General features: G+C 42.3%; 1 protein-coding gene across 3 annotated transcripts in view; it reads right to left on the bottom strand.

Moving 5' to 3' along the window:
* ENTPD1 (ectonucleoside triphosphate diphosphohydrolase 1) overlaps window positions 1–20,034 on the bottom strand; it is a 97,603-nt gene that overhangs the window by 29,649 nt on the left and 47,920 nt on the right. For 2 of the 3 annotated variants that reach the window (XM_043926285.1, XM_043926286.1), the window contains exon 2: window positions 7,374–7,501. The exons of the other annotated variant lie outside the window; for it this stretch is intronic. In XM_043926285.1, coding sequence (XP_043782220.1) covers window positions 7,374–7,501 — 128 coding nt within the window. The remainder of the gene's footprint in view (window positions 1–7,373; window positions 7,502–20,034) is intronic. 3 annotated transcript variants of the gene reach the window in all.

Raw genomic sequence — 20,034 nt, 5'->3', positions numbered from 1 at the left:
AAAAGTACTACAAGTTTATTAAATAGCATCTAGAAAATTGAGAGAAAAGGAAAAAAGACATTTACGATTTCACCAACTAGACATCACTGTTCCTTTATTTCCTTCTGATCTTTTTCAATTCATGGTAATTTTTATATAGTTGTGATCAGACTGTGTAAATCTTTATCTTAAGCTAGTTTTTGGTCATGCACATGACTTTGTCAATCATAATTGGTCTTGAAGAGCTATGTTGAGTGAGTTGAAGAAGTGGTCTAGAAAGAGGGTGTTGGTTCATGAGACACGAATGTTGGAGCCTTGGTGAAGATCCGGAGATGCGGTAGCAACCAAGCCTGAGCTCAGGGGGACTAGAGGCCATGTGGAGGTGGGGAAGATCCTGTCTTAGGATGGAAGTAATTCTACCTCTGCAAATGTCATAAGCCCAGCTTCTGAGTAAGTCTCCTTCAATGTGAAAAGAAAGAGAAAATTGGAACATCAGATGACGCGCTTCTACCCTTGACTCAGCAGAACTGGGATGTTCAACCCTCTCCTTGCTCAGAAAACAACTGCCCTCACACTATTCTACTCTCTGTTCCCCACTGGCCATGAGATTTCTGTTCCAGAGCCTTGGCCTCGAGAGCCCTTCACCTGAGACCCAACCCTATTTGACCTTCTCAGATTCAAATCTACCCTCTTAATCCATGCCTCGGAGTGCCTCTGTTTTTCCTCTAAAGACAGTACTTACAACAATGTGTAATTACATATTTACGTGACTAGTTGATTAATATCTGTCTTCCCTATTAGATTCTAAGCCATGTTAGGGCAGGTCTGTGTTGCTTACTATGGTATATCCAGTATCTACCATGGTAGATCCTATTATGTGTTAAGTACAAAAATGGAATTCAACAGACAATTGCTGAGTCACATGAACGAATGAGGGGAGTTAGAACTATATGATCCCCAAACTCCTTCCAGTCCTGAAAGACGTGAATATTCACAGTCTAATATAAAGTAATACCATGGGGCTGAGTTCCATCCCTCTCCCACAACAAAAACCCCAGAAGTCAGGTGACATGCGCTACAGTGTGCATTAACTTTTTTGGTTTCTTCACACATATTGGTCCTTCAGAATCTTTCTTAAAAGCCCTGTAGCTTTAACGGTAACTTCAGCAACCTCATCCCTCTGTTTCTGTGAGCCCTTTAGAATAAACAGAGCTTGTCCTGAATGACTCTAGTGCTCTATAAACAAATCAGGTCTCCATTAGCTACAGTGATGCTGGCAGCACCTGGAAACAATTAGGGACCATTTTCTTCTTTTCTTTTTTCTTTAGCTGGAGTTACTAGACCTTTAATACAAACTGCAGTTTTGTTGTCTATTATTTTTATTTTTTAATTGTGGTAAAATACACAGAACCTACAATTGACCATTTTAACTATTTTTAAGTGTACAGTGTGGCATTACATACATTCATACTATTGTATAGCCATCACCACCTCTCATCTCCAGGTGTTGTTGCTTTGTTTTTGTTATTTTGTTTTTAAATCCAGTGGAGTGAAAATACTATAGATATTTTCCAAGAGTATTTGAGGTTGAAAATTGATGCAAATTCTTCCAAATTCTCCATTAAAAAAAGCTAAAATAGCAAGCACTGTCCCAAAAATAGCACTTCAGTTCGCAGTGACAAAAGCAGATGCCCGGCACAGGTTAGCAGCAGTTGGAAATCTTGGGAGCACCAGCTCAGTGACCACATCACACCAAGAGCTGAGGGCCTTTCCTCAAACTCATTCCCAAAGCAGTGTGGACAGCTGGTCTCCACTGCGAGCTTCTGATGCACTGGGCACTCTGATAAGTGAATTGGTAGTCCTATTCCATTTAATCCTTACAACCATCTTCCACCAAGTAGCTATCATCACCATGTTACATATAAGAAAACTGATGTGTAGAGAGAATTTGCTTGCCAGAAGTCTCAAAGCTAGCAAATGGCAGGTCTGGGGTTGAAATCAAAGCTGTCTGGCCCTTAAGCTAGCATTCCAGGGGAAGTGGCAACTTTTAATGAAGGCATGTGGTTTGGGACAGGGTCAGTTTGGTGCCTTGGAGAGAAACCTGTGGGGTTCTGTGTGTGCTGGAATGTGCAATGCTTGAGCTGTAGCAATATCCTGACAGGTTGCTAGCTGCCAGTGTTCGGTGACAAGCTAGCGATTGAGGAAGTGGTGAGCCAAACGGACCTCAAAGCTACCTCCCCTCCAGGTCCACAGGACAAAAACACTTTCCCAGGGGACCTTTAGGTACAGCTAATGATTCTTCAGTATATTAAGGTCCAAGTTTGTTTGTTTTAACGTGGTCACTGCATATTTACCCAGCAGCAGTTCCCAGACTTTAATGTCATGAGAACAGCCCAGGATGCCTGTTACGTGTGTGGATTCCTGGGCCCTACACATTGGAGGTCTGAATTATGTAGGCTCTGGGAATGAGGATGGGGAGCCAGGACCCAGAGGGCATCCTGAGGCAGAGGCCTGCCTCCCACACTGACAAATTCTGCTGTCCTTCTTCACATCCTCTTCACATCCAAGCACTGAGCCCACTCTACTCAGTCAGCAAACTTCTGTGAGGCAACCACCCCAGTCAGATGCTGTGCTGGCCGTAATTTAACATTTATTCTGTTGACAGTTCGGTTAATGGTTGTGTCTTTCACTAGACTATAGCTTCATGAGGATCAGGACCTAGCCAGTTTTGCTCACTGCTATATTCCTAGGGCCTAACGCAGAGTAGATGGTCAACGACCATTTATTAAATGAATGAATGAAGTGAAAGAGTAAGAAAATATTGATATATGCAAAGACGAATGAAACCCAGTCCTTGCCTCAGAATGCTTACAACCTGGGTGGCTGGGCAAGTAAGCCCATCAGTACAAAAAAGAGTTCTTGTGTTTTGTGAGATACGGTCAGGCATGAGGCAACCACTTTCCAACCAGGCTGAACCCAAACTGGATCAGGCAGGAAGATGACAAGACTGGATCTTTGGAAGTGGAGGGCTGCCCTGAACTGGGCTAGAAGAGGGTGAGTCAGATGGGAAGAGGCAGGGAAAAAGATAAGTGGCGATTTGTCACCAGGCAGACAGGCTGCAAAGATGATAATGATAACACATAAGTTACCAATGACAAGGGTGTGTGGTGGGCCAGCATCTTGTTCTGAACTTCACCCTGCGTTTACTTTATCCTACTCAATTCCCACAGTAATCTACAAGATATCAGTGATCAGCTCTGTCTTACAAATGGAGAAACTGAGGCTCAGAGAAGTTATGTCCTATCTTTATAAGAACAGAGCTGAGGTTTAAACCCAGGTGGTGTAAATCCATGGCCTCTGCTGTGTTGCACTCCAAGCAGACAGAATTAATGACCCTGCAATAAGACAGGGATGAAGAGTCAGGAAATGTGTAGAGAGACAGCCGAAAGCCTTTGCATTCAGAAGCATGTGGCCACCACCCTCTTTAAACAGAAGTGTGGAAAGATTGTTCTCAACATGACATCCAAGGTGTTCCATCTTTACCTTAAAAGGTCCTCTAAGGAGTCTAATGATAAATAAATAATTATAAATAAATAAATTTGGAAAGGAGTATGTCAAGGCTACTTATTGTCACCCTGCTTATTTAACTTATATGCAGAGTACATCATGCTTGGATGAAGCACAAGCTGGAATCAAGATTGCTTGCCAGGAGAAATATCAATAGCCTCAGATACGCAGATGACACCACCCTTATGGCAGAAAGCAAAGAAGAATCGAAGAGCCTCCTGATGAAAATGAAAGAGGAAAGTGAAAATGATGGCTTAAAGCTCAACATTCAAAGAACTAAGATCATGGCATCTGGTCCCATCATTTCATGTCAAATAGATGGGGAAACAGTGGGAATAGTGATAGACTTTATTTCGGGGGGCTCCAAAATCACTGCAGATGGTGATTGCAGCCATGAAATTAAAAGACGCTTGCTATGAAGAAGAAAAGTTGTGACCAACCTAGACAGCATATTAAAAAGCAGAGACATTACTTTGCCAACAAAGGTCTGTCTAGTTAAAGCTATGGTTTTTCCAGTAGTCATGTGTGGATGTAAAAAAAGCTGAGTGCTGAAGAATTGATGCTTTTGAACTGTGGTGTTTGGGAAGATTCTTTAGAGTCCCTTGGACAGCAAGGAGTTCCAACCAGTCCATCCTAAAGGAAATCAGCCCTGAATATTCATTGGAAGGACTGATGTTGAAGCTGAAACTCCAATACTTTGGCCACCTAATGCAAAGAACTGACTCACTAGAAAAGGCCCTGATGCTGGGAAAGATTGAAGGCAGGAGGAGAAGGGGAAGACAGAAGATGAGATGGTTGGATGGCATCACCGACTTGATGGATATGAGTTTTAGCAAGCTCCAGGAGTTGGTGATGGACAGGGAAGCCTGGCATGCTGCAGCCCATGGGGTCGCAAAGAGTCGAACATGACTGAATGACTGAACTGAACTGAAAGGAATCTAATCACTAAGATCTGGTGGACCTCAGTGTCTCTCAAGGTATCTCCTTAATACCTTAACTCCATGGCAATGCCTTAGTTCCAGCCTAATCTGCCTTGTCTACACAATGTAAGGAATATCCTATCTGGTCTCTCCTCTTCTAATCTGCTCTCCAGCCAAGAGGAATCTCAGAAACACAATCTGCGCCCCTGTTTGCTTCCCAGGTAGCTCAGTGGTAAAAAATCTGTCCGCCAACACAGGAGACACAAGAGATGAGAGTTCTATCCCTGGTTTGGGAAGATTTCCTAGAGGAGGGCATGGCAACCCACTCCAATATTCTTCCTGGAGAATCCCATGGGCAGAGGAGCCTGCAAGGCTACAGTTCGTCGGTTGCAAAGAGTCAGACACGACTGAGCACACATGCACACACCCTGTTTGAAATCTTCTAAGCAGTGGTTGACAAGCATGACTGCTCATTAAAATCACCTGGGAAGGTTTTAAAATATACCAATGCCTGGGCTTCACCCCCAAAGATTATGATTTAATTGGCCCAGGGTAGAGTCCAGAAATTAGTATTTTTAAAAAGCTCCCCAGGAGCTTTTAATATGGAGCCAATCCTGAGCACTGCTACAGCGAATGAGATACCCATCCCTGAGCTAGGCATACTCAGATTGAAGTCTCCTCTCCCACCGTTCCTTCCTGCCCTGTGTTCAATATTCTAGCCATGATGAACTGGTGGTGATTCCCCAGGATCATCTGTTTATTTTAAGCTGCCACTCTGCAACAAATGGTATGGTCTTTGTCCAGAAAATGTCCTAGCTCACCTGTCAAACTCCTTAGTGTTCTCCTTTACTTGGCCCCAAGGCCACCTCCTCCGTGAAGTCTTCATATGACTAGGCACAGTTGGTGACTCCTTCCTCTGGGCAGCTGTAGCACTACACCTACCTCCATATTCACATGTCTCTATTGTTCTGAAACTATGTGTACAAACGACTCTCTCTCCTACAAAAGGGTATCAGAACAGTGATGCTTCAGATAACTTTGGTGGCCACTTCATGTTTTTTGACCAACATTTTTCTAGCTCAACCTGTATCTTATCTCTCTATGTCTTCACAGGGTCTTCTCTCCTACCACCTTGTAGCCCCACACAGCCCCTCTGACATATGCGCAAACCTGGAAGTGCCAAGGAGCTAACCTCTGGGGCAACCCTTGACCAACAGGGATGAGAACCCAGGGATAAAGCCCTAGGGCAGTAATTCAGAAGTGCTTTCTCCACAGCTCTTCAGCGGGTCCTAGTGGGATCGGGCCAATCATACTACTATAAAGATTCACTTTAGATGACAAAGACCTTCTTCCATTTTTCCAGGCCAACACAAGAACACAGAATCACAACAGTCTTGAAGACCATCATGAATGATGAAAAGTCATCCGTGACCACAAGTGTTCACTGAGCACACAGAGCCTAAGCTTGTCATGGATTTGGCCTCCTAAGCCATCTCCCTCACCAATGATGCAATAATGAATGTACGAAAAGGTCAAATCAAGAAGGCAATCACACACTTTTGGAGCTGGTAAACAAATAGCAAAACCAAGATGTCATGAGGCTTCAACTGTGAGTGAAGTTAAGCCAAGAGAGCCAGCATCACTGAATATTTAAAGTCAAGAGACCATTGACAGAGAGATAGTATCAGCTTTCAGTGCTGACAAAGGGACTGCTGTGCACAGCCCACTGGGCTGAATGTGTGTGGCAAACGGATGCCAGTGTAACATCCAGGCCTCTGCTATAGAGGAAATGATTTGAGTAAGTGGCAATAGTTTCAGAGGCCTGGCATATGCACCCATCTTTCCAGGCTCAAAGTCTAGTATATTCAAATGCAAATATATATATATATATATATATACTTTTGCATATGTATTTCAGGGCTTCCATGGATATGTCACTGCCCACACATATATATGTGTTCATTAGCACACTGGTCTCTGGGCCCTTGAAGATTTATTAACTATAATTCAAATGAAAGTTGAAAATCGATGTATTTACAATAAAAACTTAAACTTACTATATGCTTTTAAATTAATGGATTAAATAATAAACATATTACAAGGTATTAGTGAGGTATTCATGTCTTTGAAATTGAACTTTGATGAATTTGAAAGGAAGCAGAAATAAATCACAGCGGAGTTAATGACCCTAATTATTTTTAATCACACACACACACACACACACACACACACACACACACACTAGCTCTTCAAATGTGGAAATTTCACAAGAAATCTATACATCCATGAATTCATTTCAAATTACTATATTCAATACATGTATGTGGTCTCCAGGGGCTTTTTAAAAATTGATCTTTAAATTGATTTCTTTTTAATAGTTTAGAGATGAGGAACAAGTCTTCTCCACAATCTTTGACTTCCAAAGTGCTTTGTACAGAGCTGTCTAGTAAAGTTTATTATTTTGGTGATAGTGATAATAATAGAGTAAGAACAAAGAATGCAATGTTCAGTAAACAAAGAGTTCATTGTTTCCACAAGGGAACAATGAGTAGGAAGCAGAGATAGTACTAGCATTATGGAAACCAACACAGTATATCACGGATCTGGATGTGGTGAATAAAGCATTTGTCTCTGTTAGAATACTGATTTAATCAGTTTGCTGAACAATCATAAAGACAATTATCTTTCCACCCCTAACTGATCTAAGGCATTCTCTCCTCCAGAATAAGCATCCACTGCCATTTTACTCACCTAGTTCAATGGAGACTGATTTGCTCCTGGGCTTCCAGAACCTCAACTCCTACTGCTCTGATTTACCATAACTCCCCTTTCCCTCTGCCCCATCCAGGGACCCTCAAACACATGTACACACACATACACACACACATACTCAGGGGTTTGAGTTACCTTAACATTTTCTGGCAGTGCTTTGTTCTGGGTCAGCCCCAGAGCGAGCAATGCTATCACAGCGATGATGCAGGAGAAACCAAGGATGCTCAGTATGTTTTTAGAGCAAAATACCTTCAGTTCAGATTCTAAAATCAAAAGAAGAAGAGAAAACATCAATAAGAAATGAACAGACATTGATTTTCCTCCCCTTTCTGTATGGCTTATGTTGGCTTTCTGGAGACAGCAAAGACAGGTAAAAGCTGATCTTTATCCACGAGGCACTTGCAAAGTAATTGGGTAAAAGTTAAAAAAACAAAAGGATGTGTCTGTACTGTGATGAGGGCCAAAACTGAGTTAGTGGCCGTGGTAAGAAGAATGGGCAGAATTAGGTCAGCGATGAGATACAAGATGAGAAGGAAAAATCCCAAACTGGCAGCTTGTTTACTAGGTCATATAGGTCTATCAAGGTTAAAGAAACAAAGAAAGCAAAGATGGCCTCCCTCAATTTTAAAATCTACCAAAATATGAGTACAATATTAAAAAGTATTCAGAATGTATCACCAAACAAACATCAAAGTTCCTCTGCTTCATGACATTTCCTGGCTTGACCTTCACTTCAACCACACTTACAAGTTAAATAACTGTAGGTAATAACATAGGGTCTATGGAGTTTTAAACATTTCATCATTTGTATTATTTTGTCTATCCTGTAAATACTGTCATCATCATGGGACATAAAAAAGTCCCAGAAGCAGAACTCTATAAAAGGCAAATTTACTTTGAGCAGGATAAACAGAGGTTGTGGCAGTGGTGAACACGAAATGGGATGGTTACTCCATTCCCTCCACTCTCATCCTTCCACTCTAGCTTCTCAAAGTATCCCCAAACCTTTTCCTGAGCCTTTGGGGAAGAAGGACAGGGTCACGTAAAAGAAAAAAAAAAAAAAAGCATGTGGAAATAAGATGGGCTCTCCAAAATAGTTTGCACTTCTCTAAGAGAGAAGGCCAGGGCCTAAAGCAACTGAAAGAGGAACCTGAGTCCCCTCCTCCTCTTTCCCTCTTGCTCAGCAGCAGCAGCTACGCCAACACAGGAGCTCCTCCTTGGGCTCGTGAGCACAAGCTTGGACTTAATCCAAAGGCTGGTAATTGCCTGGGTCTCCAGTCTGCATCTGCCTCTAGAACCTTGAATCAGTCTGTTTCCATCAAGCCAAACAGTACAAAACTTAGGGGGAAAAGTTTTAGCAACACCATTATCTACTTCTTCCAAACAAAGGAACAATGAATGAAATATACAATAAATGAAATGTCCCCCTCCTCCCTTCCCAAAGGAATCTCAAGTTTTGTTCAGATGCCTTCCGCTCCCCTAAGCAGCCCAAACACCTCCTGGGAAGGTGCTGACTGTTCTGCATAATCTCCTTCCCTCTCCAGTAACTGGTTCAACAGTGGGCATATACCCCCAAAACAGCCTGTGAGACCCTGGAGGAAGACTGCTGGGGCAAGTCAAGTAAGAGAAAGGAAGCATTCTCTCTTTTTCCTCAGACATGGTCCAGCCAATGATGGTAGAGCAGAGAGGTGGAAAGAATTTGAGTTCTTGAAGCATTTTGAGCTGCTGAAACAACTTATCCTGATCTAATCCTCTCATGAGACTCAAGCTTTGATCCAATTAGAGTCATGATTTAAATACCTTGAAGCTAAAACATCCTGATACAACAGTAACAGGAATGTCCTTTTTGCTTCCAGGGCTGTGGAATCTGGAAAAGAGCCCCTTAGCTAACTTTACCTACCTCGTTTCCCAAAGTTGTGACATTGACAAACACAGCTTACAAGCAGCACATGTTTTAGATGAAAAATTGCAGATCTAATCTAAAAATTGCACACTGTAACGATAATTCTACTATAACAGAATTGTGAATACTCCCTCAAACTGTTCAAAAGGTCTACCTATTCTTTTGTTTCTGTAAATATGACAATTTTGATTATTTCATTTTCTTTTCATCCATTTGGGTGCTAATCCAATGAAAATGACCAAAAAGGTCACTGCATATTGGAATTGACATCTAGTTGGGAAGATAGATAAGTCAGAAAAGAAGTCTGCAGATAAGGACTTCAGGTCATGAAAAGTGTGGAGGAGAAATTCAAACCAAGAAATGTTACAGAGTGACTTGCAGCAGAGTTGGGGTGGGGAGATTAGACTAAGGGTCAAGAAAGGTCTTTGAGAAGATGACATTTAAGCTTAGACCTTAAAGGTGAGAAAACACCACTTATACGAAGGAGAAATAACACTCCAAGAAGAGGAAGCACAAGCTGAAAAAGCCCTGAGATGGAAAATAGCTTGAAGTGACTCTGTTTCTTTCTTTTTAAAATGAGAATATTTACTGAATCATTATTAGCACTGAACACCAGGGAACCCTCCTACGCTGTGGGTGGAAATATGAATTGGTGCAGCAACTATGGAGTACAGTATGGAGGTTCTGCAGAAAAATAAAGATAGAATTACATGGGGAGTAAGACCATCCCCAAGAAAAAGAAATGCAAAAAAGCAAAATGGCTGTCTGAGGAGGCCTGACAAATAGCTGTGAAAAGAAGAGAAGCCAAAAGCAAAGGAGAAAAGGAAAGATATACCCATTTAAATGTACAGTTCCAAAGAATAGCAAGGAGAGATAAGAAAGCCTTCCTCAATGATCAGTGCAAAGAAATAAAGGAAAATAATAGATGGGAAAGACTAGAGATCTCTTCAAGAAAATTAGAGATACCAAGGGAACATTTCACGCAAAGACGGGCTCAATAAAGGACAGAAATGGTATGGACCTGACAGAAGCAGAAGATTTTAAGAAGAGGTGGCAAGAATACACAGAAGAACTGTACAAAAAAGATCTTCATGACCCAGTTAATCACGATGGTGTGATCAGCTCACCTAGAGCCAGACATCCTGGAATGCGAAGTCAGGTGGGCCTTAGGAAGCATCACTACAAAGCTAGTGGAGGTGATGGAATTCCAGTTGAGCTATTTCAAATCCTAAAAGATGATGCTGTGAAAGTACTGCACTTGATATGCCAGCAAATTTGGAAAACTCAGCAGTGGTCACAGGACTGGAAAAGGTCAGTTTTCATTCCAATCCCAAAGAAAGGCGATGCCAAAGAATGCTCAAACTACCACACAATTGCACTCATCTCACACTCTAGCAAAGTAATGCTCAAAATTCTCCAAGCCAGGCTTCAACAGTATGTGAACCGAGAACTTCCAGATGTTCCAGCTGGTTTTAGAAAAGGCAGAGGAGCCAGAGATCAATGCCAATATCCGCTGGATCATCAAAAAAGCAAGAGAGTTCCAGAAAAATATCTACTTCTATTTTATGGACTATGTGAAAGCCTTTGACTGTGTGGATCACAACAAACTGTGGAAAATTCTTAAAGAGATGGGAATACCAGACCACCTGACCTGCCTCCTGAGAAATCTGTATGCAGGTCAGGAAGCAACAGTTAGAACTGAACATGGAACAACAGACTGGTTCCAAATAGGAAATGGAGTACATCAAGGCTGTATATTGTCACCCTGCTTATTTAACTTATATGCAGAGTACATCATGAGAAATGCTGGGCTGGATGAAGCACAAGTTGGAATCAAGATTGCTGGGAGAAATATCAATAACCTCAGATATGCAGATGACACCACCCTTATGGCAGAAAGTGAAGAAGAACTAAAGACCTGCTTTGTGAAAGGGAAAGAAGAGAGTGAAAAAGTTGGCTTAGAGCTCAACATTCAGATAACAAAGACCATGGCATTCAGTCCCATCACTTCATGGCAAATAGATGGAGAAACAGTGGAAACAGTGTGGCAGATTTTATTTTTTGGGGCTCCAAAATCAAAGCAGATGGTGACTGCATCCATGAAATTAAGATGCTTACTCCTTGGAAGGAAAGTTACCAACCTAGACAGCATATTAAAAAGCAGAGACATTACTTTGCCAACAAAGTTCCATCTAGTAAAAGTTATGGTTTTTCCAGTGGTCACGTATGAATGTGAGAGTTGGACTATAAGGAAAGATGAGCACTGAAGAATTGATGCTTTTGAACTGTGGTGTTGGAGAAGACTCTTGAGAGTCCCTTGGACTACAAGGAGATCAAACCAGTCCATCCTAAAGGAAATCAGTCCTGAATGTTCATTGGAAGGTCTGATGCTGAAGCTGAAACTGCAATACTTTGGCCACCTGAAGCGAAGAGCTGACTCATTTGAAAAAACCCTGATGCTGGGAAAGATTGAAGGCAGGAGGAGAAAGGGACGACAGAGGATGAAGTGGTTGGATGGCATCACCAACTCAATGGACATGAGTTTGAGTAATCTCTGGGAGTTGATGATGATCGGGGAGGCCTGGCATACTGCAGTCCATAGGGTCATAAATAGTCGGACACGACTCAGTGACTGAACTGAACTGAACTGAGGATCCCACAATCCTACTCCTGGGCATATATCCAGAGAAAACCATATTTCAAAAAGATACATGCACTCCAATATTCATTGCAGCACTATTTACAATAGCCAATACGTGGAAGCAACCTAAATGTCTATCAATAGATGAATGGATAATGAAGATGTGGTATATATAGTGGAATATTACTAAGCCATAAAAAAGAACAAATAATGCCATTGGCAGCAATATGAATAGAACTATAGATTATCTTACTAAGTGAAGTAAGAAAGAAAGAGAAAGACAAATACCATATGATCACTTACACGTGGAATCTAAAATATGGCACAAATGACCCTATCTATAAAACAGAAACAGACTCACAGAGAACAGACTTGTGGTTGTCAAGGAGGAGGGGCGGAAGGACAGGGACGGTTTGGGAGTTTGGGGTTAGCAGAAGCAAACTGTCAAATTTAGAATCGATAAACAACAAGGTCCTATTGTATGGCACAGGGAACTATATCTAGTCTCCTGGGATAAACGATACTGGAAAGGAATATTAAAAAAAAGTTTATATGTGTATAACTAAGTCACCTTGATGTACAGCAGAAATTAGCACAACATTGTAAATCAACTATACTTCAATAAAAAATAATCTAAAAAAGAAATTATACTTCCCCACATTTGCCCAGCTTTTGCAATGATATCTATATTATTAGAATATATGCAAGTCTTTCATCACATTCATCTTATCAAAGATATGACAACTAAAAGAACTTAAATCAAAGAAGAAATTTAGGAATTTTTCAAAAGCTGTATTATAAAACAAAATAATGACTGTTTTCCATGTGAACTAAGCATGACTAAGCGACTTCACTTTCACTTTTTACTTTCATGCTTTGGAGAAGGAAGTGGCAACCCACTCCAGTATTCTTGCCTGGAGCTTGCCTGGAGAATCCCAGGGACAGAGGAGCCTAGTGGGCTGCCATCTATGGGGTCGCACAGAGTCGGACATGACTGAAGCGACTTAACAGCAGCAGCAAGTTACTTAGAGAGGAATAATTAAAATACTATGCTTTCTATGAACCATGTCAGATAGTTTTCAGAAGTCATTATCACATGGGAGGAAGCCAGGTTCTTCTTAGCAAGTGGTAGCAGATGAGGGGGCTTCCCAGGTGGCTCAGTGAGTAAAGAGTTCATGTGCAATGCAAGAGATGCAGGAGACACAGATTTGACCCCTGGGTCGGACAGATCCCCTGGAGAAGGAGATGGCAACTCACCCCAGTATTCTTGCCTGGAGAATCCCAAGGACAGAGGAGCCTGACAGGCTACAGTCCACGGAGTCTCAAAGAGTCAGACACGAGTAAGGAGACCGAGCACAGCCACAGACGTGGGGGTCCAGAGCTGGACTTGTCGAAGACATGTTCATCAAAGGGAACCACTTTGGTAACCTGCCTTTCTTCCTAGGCCCCAGAGCTCTTTCAGATGTCATGTCTGCTCCAGTCAAGTTCTATTACGGAAAATTCACGATGACTGTATCCCCCTGAAAAGCCCTTCAATTCCCTTGTGGATAACAGAAACGTGGTTTGTATCATACAATGTGAAATTGTATTTTAAAAAACAATTTCAAGAAACATTTTTACCAAAAATATCTTAACGATAAAGTGTTATATTGCTTTGAATTTTCCCACTATCCTGAGGAACTCAAGACTGCCCCTGCCCTCCCATTCCCTTCCTGTCACAGGACGAATGAGAAAGTTTCTCTGAGCTGAGAGCCAGATAGAATTGTCAGTTCTTCACTTGACAGAGACAAAACTGAAGGAAACCCAAGCTTTGACAAAACAAGCTGATTTCAAGCCAATTAGCTATGTCAGAGGCAAAAAAGCTGATTCCTTTTCACTCTGACAGAAACAGTTATCATGACATCCAGAGCTGGCATCCTATTAAAGGTTAAAATTATGTAATTTGTCCTTAGTCAAAATTCTGCAGTACAGAGAAATCCCAGCTTCTCTAATTTATGATACCAAAGATGTTTTATCTTAAAATTTCACTCTATTAATAAGAAAGATTTGGGGTGTTGGCAGATGTGGTGGATTTTAGGCAAAAGAAAAAAAAAAAACAGAAGTTTTGCTCTGCAGATTCAGTGTGACACATTAGATTCAAATCGTTTCCAATTTCTGATGGGTTACATCCAAACAAAGCTTGGCTTGTCATATAGAGAACAAAACAGCCAATACAGACAAGCACTGGAGAGTAAACATCAGTGGGGTGCTGTGGTCCCTTCCTGTGTTTACACAGGGCAGTGATGGGACAATCACTGAAGCTCAGGGGACTGGTCCTAATCTGACTTTGCCATTTCTCCAGCTCCTAGAATATCTGCCCCCTCTCTGCCATCTTCCTTCCTCTCCATTAGGGAGTTCTTGGTGACACATACTTAGAATGTTCTCGCATTCAAGGGCTTTAAGATCCTTTCTCAGCTGCTTCATTCCAGGTCCTTTAGACTCAATCTCTTTTATGGCACCAGCCATCCCTCTGTTCCAATCGCCACCACTTCTTCTATAAGAGCCCATTCTTGTATCTCCCTAATTCTTTTTCCTATCAGAATCCATCCTTCATGCACCTGCAGAATTCCTCCATAATTGACATTCCCAGGGCTCTTCCTGATTAAGAATGAAGGTAGTTTTCTTCTGCTTGCCAGATGAAAGCCTCACTGTCTACCCAGCCCTCTCAACCCTTTAGAAATTTAAGCGCTTCGCATCTCACCATTCCAATAAGCAGATGTATGTGTCTGAGATCATACTGCCTGACATTACAACCACTAGACTGTACATTCCCTAAGTGCCACGACTTTTTTCTGGCTCGTTCATTGCTATAGTCCTCGTTGAATGAATAAATGAATTTTGCATGTTGACATTTTCAACATGAGATTTCCTTCAGCTGGAATTCTGTTCTCCTCTTTCTCCACCAAATCTTTTTCCTTGTCATGTTCAAACTCAAGCTCAATAGGAGGCTATGCTTCCCTCCACATTCCTCAAAGCTCAATGGTTCCAGTACTGCTCTCTTCATGTGCTACCTCTAGATATTTAACGGATTAACCTATTTTGGTTTGGGAGTTCTGTAGTTGTTATTTCATTCATTTTTCTATTAGTCAGTCAACAATTATTTATTCAATGCATTACACTATTCAATAGACCTGCCTGAGGCTAGTGTTACAGCAGTGAACAGAACAAATGTTTCCATTTCATGGTGCTTATATTCTAGTTTGAAAAAAATAAACAAAACAAGTAAAATTTATAGTATGTTAATAATTATAAGTGCTAAGAAATGAGAAAAGGCAGGTAAAGAGGCAGAATAGAGTGATTAGGAAAGACCTGAGATGGTGATATTAAAAGTGACAGGGATAAAGAGACCGCAAGCACACTACTTGGCCAAGAGCATTTAAGATAACTGGAACTGCATGTGCAAAGGCCCAGGGGTGGAACAGTACCTGGCCATGAGGCCAGTGTGGCTGGAAGAGTGATGAAGGGGAAAAGAGTAAGAGATGGTCAGGGGTGGGGTCACTGGGTGCCTTGCTCATAGGGCTTTGCAGGTTCTGGTGAGGGTTTGGTCTTACTCTAAGTGATCTGACTTCTTTCTAACCATTGGTATAATTTATATTCAGCACCATGGGACCTGAAGCACACCTCCTGAAGAAGGAGGGTGTGATCTTTTAGGTGGCAGATCTCTGCCTCTTGTAATGAAGTGCTGAGGCGTCCCAGTGACATCAGCTCTTAGGACAACCACTCAGTCAAGTGCAGACAGAGCCTGGCTCTGCTGAAGTAGAGCCTGTGCCAAGACCAGGGCTGGGAAGACACGTCCAGGAGCAGTAAGAACCATATCATGATAGATCTTCTCTATACCTTCTGTTCTCGTTGGTAGCTCAGAGCTGTTAAATCTTCGCTGAGAGAACATCCTTATGAGGGGCCTCCAAACCAAAAGTCACCTGGATCCATCACCCCAAAGCCAAACTCCATTGACTTCTGAGGGGTGGCTCAAGCTAGAGCAGAGTCCAGACAACCTCACCTTTGCTCAATCTCTAATCCTCCAATTCCTTGCATTCAAGATGATTCATAATAGTATGGACTTCATAGGGTTGCTAGGTAAGAGTCAGTGAGCTAACAATACCTAACAACCTACAAAAGAGCCCTCACTGTATTCCAGATTATGTTCTCAGCATTCTACACATAGCAACTCATTTAACCTTCACAACACTCCTTCGAGGTACTATTATCATCATCTGTATCAGCTTCCTATGGCTGCCACAAATTACCACCAATGTGGGTGACTGACAACAATAGAATTTTATTCTCTCACAATTCCAGAGGCTAAAAGTCCAGAATCAAGGTGTCAATGGGGCCAAAGGCTCTGGAGAGATTCCTTTCTTGCCTTGTCTAGCCTCTGGTGGCCCCTGGCTTCCCCTGGCTATGGCTACATCATCCACAGTCTGCCTCTGTCTGCACATGACCTTTCCCCGTGTCTCCGCATGCATTAGATTTCCCTCTCCTTTCTCTCATGGGGCACCAGTCATTAGATTTAGGGCCCATCCTAAAGCCAGAATGACCTCAAGATCCTTAACTACATCTACAAAGACTTCATTTCCAAATAAGATCGCAGCTACAGGAACTATTATTATCCTCATTGCTGTCACTTTACAGGTGAGGAAACTGAGGCATAGGTTAAGTAGACTGCCCAAAGTTACACTGATATAAATGTGGGGACCAGGAATTAAAGTCGGGCATTCTGGGTCCAGAAATCAGGCTTTTAGCCACCACTCTACCCTACACCATGGGGCTTCTCCAGTGGCTCTGCAGAAGCCTGCAGAGAATTCACCTGCAATGCGGGAGATGCGGGTTCGATCCCTGGGTCAGGAAGATCGCCTGGAGGAGGGCACAGGAACCCACTCCAGTATTCTTGCCTGAGAAATCCCATGGACAGAGGAGTCTGGCAGGCTACAGTTCATAAGGTTGCAAAGAGCTGGACACGAGTGAAGTGACGGAGCACACAGGCGCTACCCTAAACCACATGACCGTGCCTGCTATGCAGTACAAGTGTTGAATGTGGGAGCCAATCTCATTATCCAGAAGGGAACCAGGACTGACGTTAAGGATTTGGCTGAAGGGGCTGTCTGGACTGTTGTCTCTGAGGACATCAGACAATGTCACACTTTTTCAAATATAGAGTCTTTTGGTCCTTGATGGTCAGAAGCTAGCAGCTGAGACAGAGGCTGGGATTATGGTTCCCTGGGAGGTTAAGGGACTTGCTCAAAGTCACAAAGCTGGTAAGCAGCAGAACAGTGACTGGATCCAAGTCTCCCAACTCCACTCCACTGCCTCAACTATTGTCCTGCATTAGAGATGCGTAGAAGTTACTCAGCTTCATTCCTTCTTGGCTGAAACAATCCAAAAGAACCCAAAGTTCTGTTCAAATAGATCTTAAATTTCACCCCCACCCCATATTTTCCCAGTTAATAAATCCAGAGTCAGTTTGAGGATAAAGCAGTTTAATTTGGTGAGGTTTTTTTCCTGCCTGTTTTTAAGTCAAGGAAGTCAGTACAATGTCAATAAATAGACAAATGCTAAAAATGCACCTCAAGGCCTCGATGATGGTCAATTAGTTAAAGGGTAAAAAGTAAAGGAGAGGAGGGAAAATAAGATAGACACAGAGAATACGAGTGGAAGGGAAACGGGGGTGGGAATAGAAAGAGAGGTAGAGACAGGTTATTTAAGAAATACCCAAGTCCTGTTCCACAGATCCCTTGAACCACAGACTTCAGAGAAAGTTATGTGTGCTTAGTCGCTCAGTCGTGCCTGACTCTTTGCAACCCCACGGGCTATAGCCCACTAGGCTCCCTGTTCATGGGGCTTCTCCAGGCAAGAATACTGGAGTAGGTTGCCATGCCCTCCTCCAGGGCATCTTCCCAATCCAGGGAATCGAATCCAGGTCTCCCACATGGCAGGCGGATTCTTTACCATCTGAGCCACCGGGGAAGCCCTCAGAGAAAGTCACTTGCCTTGTTTATAATCCTTTGTTTCTGCTCTTTGAAATTTTAATTAGCTGGTTAGTCTCAGTTCACAGTACTTTAGTTAGAAAAAGAATGCATTATCCTAACAAAGTAGCCTGGTTGATCCTGAGTGGTCCCCGAAGAGGCTCAGCTTTGGGTGGGAAGAATCCATTGAGTGACTCTGGGCAGTGGAACCGGGGTGGGGGAACAGAATAAGTTCTTCCTGCTAGTCAGACTCTGCCAACCTCAAGCTCATCACCCAAACGTTCTTGCTGTGGGCTGTGCTCTTCTCAGATTGGCAGCAAGTAACTGACTGACTTTGCACTGGTGTGCCTGACTCTAAAAATGTTAATAATTGCAAAAATCAAAGAACAGCAGAAGATCTGCGTATGGGAAATAAGGAAGCAAAGGAATCCCCATCCCTTTCTCCTTCTCCTCACTTCCTCCCACCATACCACCTACCTCCTCACCCACCCCCTTCTGGCCTTTTCTGAATTCTTTTGCCCATAGATTGCATGGAGCACAATAGATCTTTATGGACTTCGTGGATTCCCATATTCAAGTATAGGGTTGTTTCTGGCAGAGTGATATCATTGAGACCACAGACAGGAATTCCCTGTGACCCAGCCAACAAGGGTAATAACCTCATGTATTGATGGTCTTTGCAATAAACACACTGCTTCCACTAAACAAATCCTCTTCCATATCTGAAATTGAAGAACTGTGCCGTGGGGATTCTATCGTTTCTCAAAGCAGCTGCATTTGTCAACAAGCCTTGGTTATGTGTTGCTGGTGAGAAAGACAGAAAATCTGTGCTGGCCATATATCACTAGTGTGGGGGTCAAAGTGGGGATGGGGTAAACTGACTCACCCAGGTAGCCCAGCCTCACAGCCCACCCCTCCACCCTCCCACCTCTGTCTTCTACATCTCTTTTGTAAGGTATCTTATTTCTACCTCCTCATTTTTTCACTTACGAAGTACAAAAGTCAGAAGCAACATAAAAATATTTCTGCAACAAAATATGCCATAAACAAAATAAAAAATGACAAACTGAGGAAAATGTTTGTAACAACTATGAAATAGTTGGTTTCCTTAATATATGAAGTCATTAAAAATCGATAAGACAATGATCAAGACAACCCCTCAGAATTACCACAAGTCAATACCAGAAAAATAAACAATCCAATCAAAAAGTGGAGAAAAGACCTAAACAGACATTTTCCCAAAGAAGACATATAGATGACTAACAAACACATGAAATGATGCTCAACATCACTCATTATTAGAGAAATGCAAATCAAAACTACAATGAGATATCACCTCATACCAATCAGAATGCCTATTATCCAAAAGTCTACAAACAATAAATGCTGGAGAGGGTGTGGAGAAAAGGGAGCCCTCTTGCACTGTTGGTGGGAATGTAAATTGATTTAGTCATTATGGAAGACGGTATGGAGATTCCTTAGAAAACTAGGAATAAAACCACCATATGCCCCAGCAATCCCATTCCTAGGCATATACCTCTGGGGAAACCAAAATTGAAATAGACATATGTACCCCAATGTTCATTGCAGCATTATTTACAATAGCTAAAACATGGAAGCAACCTAGATGTCCGTCAACAGATGAATGGATAAAGAAGCTGTGGAATATATAAACAGTGAAATATTACTCAGCCATAAAAAGGAACACATTTGAGTCAGTTTTAATGAGGTGGATGAACCTACAGCCTATTATACAGATTGAAGTAAGTCAGAAAGAGAAAGATAAATATCATATACTAACACATATAAGCTGAGCGCTGAAGAATTGATGCTTTTGAACTGTGGTATTGGAGAAGACTCTTGAGAGTCCCTTGGACTGCAAGGAGATCCAACCAGTCCATCCTAAAGGAGATCAGTCCTAAGTGTTCATTGGAAGGACTGATTTTGAAGCTGAAACTCCAATACTTTGGCCACCTGATAGGAAGAGCTGACTCATCTGAAAAGACCCTGATGCTGGGAAAGACTGAAGGTGGGAGGAGGAGGGAACGACAGAGGATGAGATGGTTGGATGGCATCACCAACTCAACGGACATGAGTTTGGGTAAACTCCAGGAGTTGGTGATGGACAGGAAGGCCGGGCGTGCTGCAGTCCAATGGGTTGCAAAGAGTCAGACACGACTGAGCGACTGAACTGAACTGAACTTAATTGAACACATATATACGGAATCTAGAAAGATGGTATCAAAGAAT

The sequence above is a fragment of the Cervus elaphus genome, chromosome 15 (genome assembly GCF_910594005.1).
Source record: "Cervus elaphus chromosome 15, mCerEla1.1, whole genome shotgun sequence".
Taxonomy (NCBI): Eukaryota; Metazoa; Chordata; class Mammalia; order Artiodactyla; family Cervidae; genus Cervus; species Cervus elaphus.
Note: the sequence above shows the minus strand (reverse complement) of the source record. Positions and strands in the feature narration are given on the sequence as shown.